This window comes from Seriola lalandi, unplaced genomic scaffold, assembly GCF_002814215.2.
Source record: "Seriola lalandi dorsalis isolate HSWRI2012SDOR001 ecotype SW California unplaced genomic scaffold, Sedor1 jcf7180001974208, whole genome shotgun sequence".
NCBI lineage: Eukaryota > Metazoa > Chordata > Actinopteri > Carangiformes > Carangidae > Seriola > Seriola lalandi.
Window position 1 is genome coordinate 441 of NW_019444874.1, and position 4147 is coordinate 4587.

Genomic DNA, 4147 nt, shown 5'->3' on the forward strand with positions numbered 1-4147 from the left:
TGCACGGCAGCACAAAACTTTAAGGACTTAAGCCAAACAGGACATCCAGCACAGAGGATGGAAAAACATCTACAGGAGGAAATATCACAAGCTGAGAACTTGTATTTGTAAATCAATAGATGCTAGCACTGAGTAAAGTGTAAAACAAATCATTTACATTGATATTTATGCATGTTATCTTTAAGGTATGTAAAAGAAGACTAATGCTGAATTCAGATACATGAGCTTAATTTAACTTTATTCCATGTGGGAGAGTGTTACAGTGTATTTTTAAAGAAAAAAATAATTAATAAAATAAATAATAAATGAATACAGTGAAACATCCAAACAACTGTGCATTTTAATCTAGGACAATCTGGCAGAAAATAATGATGAATTCAAGGAACAAAGACAAGGCAACATGCATCACACTGAGAGTGTGTGAGTCTTTTTTGGTAATGGCAGCAGTAACAAGGTAGGACATTGAAATGTTTACAGTAGCCATTTCAATTTTCAAGTGCAATTTTTGCTCATAGCAACAGCAAAACCTGTGAAGCTAACACATGCAAAGGAATGGTTTTTTTTTGTCTCAACTCTTTGTATGAGTTTCTAGTGCAACATTCCTAAAATGGGAAATTATAATTGATTAAAAAATAACAGGATAACAATATCCGAGCAACCTTTTACCAAAAGCATCTCTTTACAGTTGCATAATCCCACTGTGACCTCGTTCCCTGAATAAATCTTGTCTCTACATAATGGCCACAGAGGATGTTACCAAAAACATTGTGCACAGGACTGAGGAAGGCTAGGTAGATTTTTTTTTAATTTGGTTTATGAGCTACAAGTCTTGATGTATGTCCGGACTCTGTATGTCAGGGTTCAGAGTCAGACCTTCATCGTCCTCCTCCTCTGGCTGCTGTGACACCAGCTGCTGGTAGCGAGCCTGCCTCTGGTAATCCGGATCAATGTTTATCCATTTATTGGCGACCCACTTAGTGCCATGGGTGACCACACAGCCTCCATGCAGAGCGTATTCGTCCTGCTCCCCCACCCAACCTATTGAGGGGAGAGGGGGGCATTTAACTTCAGTTACTAACATCCTTTACATGATTTCTGTTTTTAGAAGGACCCGCACAGGCTATCAAACACACTGCTTCAACTGGGTGGTCAAGATGATTTACCCAATTTACAAGTATAGATTACAAGTAATTATTAGTTTACATTAGCCACAAATCAACCTTAAATACAATTAATTCTTTATCTACTAATCTTTAACAACACCAATATTAGCTTGAACTACAACTTTTTGACAACATTTTATATGTCGACTTTTTCTCTGTGCCTGAATTGTGCCTCCAAAACATGAAAACTGGATTTTAGATGACAAGATTAATTGAACTGAAATAAAAAAAATAAAAAATAAATAAAATGCTATAAAATGCTAAAATGCTGATAGATGTAGTTTCTTTTATTTTTCTTTACAGTTCATTACTGTGATAGATTTGCATTTTGAATATTGATAAAAAATTATATGTAAAGTGGAAATTGCAGTTACAATTTAAAGGAATAGTTTGACATGTTAAATAACTCTGTTCACTTCTGGACAGAGTTAGATGAATTAGTTGTCTGTGTCGGAAAATATGAAGTGTCATCAACATGACTGTGCAGTGTAGACACAAAATGACATTTTTACATTGTGGTTTTTGTGTTGATTGCAACAAACAGGTTTGACATGTTAATTAGTGATCTTTACATGTGCTGATTTTGTTAGTTGTAGTTTTAATACTAAGCTAAGCTAACCAGCTGCTGGCTATATCTTAATATTTATTATATTGACATGAGAGTGGTATCAATAAAAATTAAAAATGTACTTTTTAATCAAATTATCGAATTTATCAAGTTGCCTATTTGCAGTGTTATTGCAGGATTATTATTAGAAATTGTGCCAGAATTTTTCATAGGAATCCTACCTTGTCCATCAGAGAGGTAGTTGTACCAGAAAACAGCCGTCCCTTTGGTAGGCTTCACCCTCAGGTTACTCTTGTCACAGTTCCTTCTGGTGTCCAAGAGATCCACGTCGTTCTGTATGAGAGACTAAAACACACACTCAAACTCAGCGACACAGTTTGCTTAATGTCAGGCCCATGCACGCACTGACAAACAAGTGAACTAACACAGATGTGAAAGACATGCACAGTATGTACACAAATACTTTTGCAGGGCTCCCCGAACACATTTCCAGACCCATACACAATTACGCACCACTTCATCATAGGTCCTGTTGTCTGCCACAGGGAATGCGGTCTCCCCGCCCCCCTCAACAGAGTTCAGGTAGAAGAGAACTGTGATGTACCTAAGTGTGCAACACAGATTTAAATTGACACACACATGTATGGTGCAAACAAACCCTACACAAACACACACATACAAACACTTTGCAAACAAGTGGCAAGCACACTCATTTTTTTTTCCATATTGACAAGGTAGAGTCACACAAACTAACATGCCATCAGTCACAATGGAGTGTCAATGCACAGTTTAGTAATCACAACGGACAGATGAATTCACAGATTTATTTTTTATTGGAAAAACTCAACACTGTGCACCTCAGTGACCTCACCTGCAGGACGTCTCAAAAGGGGTGGAGGTGTTAGCCGCAAGGCGTGTGTGTGTGCAGGCAGTTTCAGGATAGACAGGGCCGCTGTCATGGTGGGCGTGGTAGTGCCCTCCTTCCTCATAGCGAACCACCTGCAGCGGCTCACTGAGGTCCACTAATGTGGGTGGGAGCCGGGTGAGGCGAGTCACTCTTTGTTAGAGGAAGGTAAAGGAAAAGATCAAAAAGATTGGACAGTGTGGGACAAATATTTCTGAACCACTGTCAGTTGTCATTCTGAAATGACCAGATTTGATTTGTGAGATAAACATACCTTATACTTATAATTCATAGCGAGGCAAGAGACGGCAGAACCACAGAAATAAAACAACACAAAGAATCCTTAGTAACGCTGTGACTTCCTAACCTCGCCTTGATGTCTTGGAGGACCCGGTGTGCTCCTTTGCCCTGGTAGAGCCAGGTGTGTCTGCTGTTCCTCACCAGCTGACTCCTTTTCACCCCTCGCTGAAGCAGGAAGCGCTGAAAGGCATCATTGCTCAGAAGCCTGAACTCTTCCAGACTCAACAAACCTGTCCAGAATGAGACTGTACATAAATTCTGATGCCTTGTAAAAGCTTTGGGTAATCATCAAAACCTACATTAATGGCTCAATTAAAACTATAATATAAAATATACTTTAATTATCAAATGCCACACTTAAATCCTTCCCTTTAACATCACATTCATATCCATGAACTTTGTTTATATTTTGTGTCCATATATTGTACAAAATGTACCTGCAGTATTATCATAGAAATGAAGAGCAATTATTCTCTATATCAGTTACAATTTCAATCATATTAATACTTAATGATCCCTATAATAATAATAATAATAATGATAATAATAATAATAATAATAACAATAATGCCTTTGGTTTGTAGCCCTAGTAGATGAATTAACATAGGTAGTTTTTTCTGTACTTTAAAACAAAAAATATATAATAACCGACTGAAAATAGAGATTTTTTAGAAAAGGGTAACATTTTAAATGCAGTGTATAAATGATAGGATAATTGGATAGGATAATAATAGCATAACTGTGAATAAAGTAGCCTAAATATATCATATTTGACTATTGGAACTTTAATAATATGATCTCAGGACAGTAGGTATATGCAAATAGATACATTTCTGTGACACTAATGAAAACTGGTTAAAATGCAAAGTGAACAGTCTTTGTTAAAACCTAAAGTGACGAATTAAGTTGATGTCTTACCATTACCATCCTTGTCAGCTTTGAGCCCAGCGTAGATTTCTCGCAGGTTCTCCGGTGTGAGCCAGATGCCGTCCCTCACTCGAGAATGAGTCAGTATCTGTTGGAGGTACGGTAGTGAAGACAGGATAAGTTAACAAACTCTGGACCAAGAAACTTCTGCATGTCACACACTTCAGTATGTCCTCACAATCCACAAACTGACATACACCTCGTGCAGCTGCAATTGTCCATCCTGGTTGATATCAAGAAGGTTGAAGATCTCCTCTGGGCTGAGGTTGAGCTCCTTGGCCAGCT

General features: G+C 37.8%; 1 protein-coding gene across 1 annotated transcript; it reads right to left on the reverse strand.

The window, feature by feature from the left end:
• Positions 1-322: 322 nt before the first annotated feature.
• On the reverse strand, positions 323-4142 carry LOC111653717 (transmembrane prolyl 4-hydroxylase-like; the record flags this gene model as incomplete). Its single annotated transcript, XM_023404385.2, has 7 exons — positions 323-1038; positions 1953-2076; positions 2245-2335; positions 2603-2788; positions 3003-3165; positions 3854-3950; positions 4062-4142. Coding segments are annotated over 7 exons (960 nt in total), but the record flags the coding sequence as incomplete, so codon positions are not given.
• Positions 4143-4147: the final 5 nt, after the last annotated feature.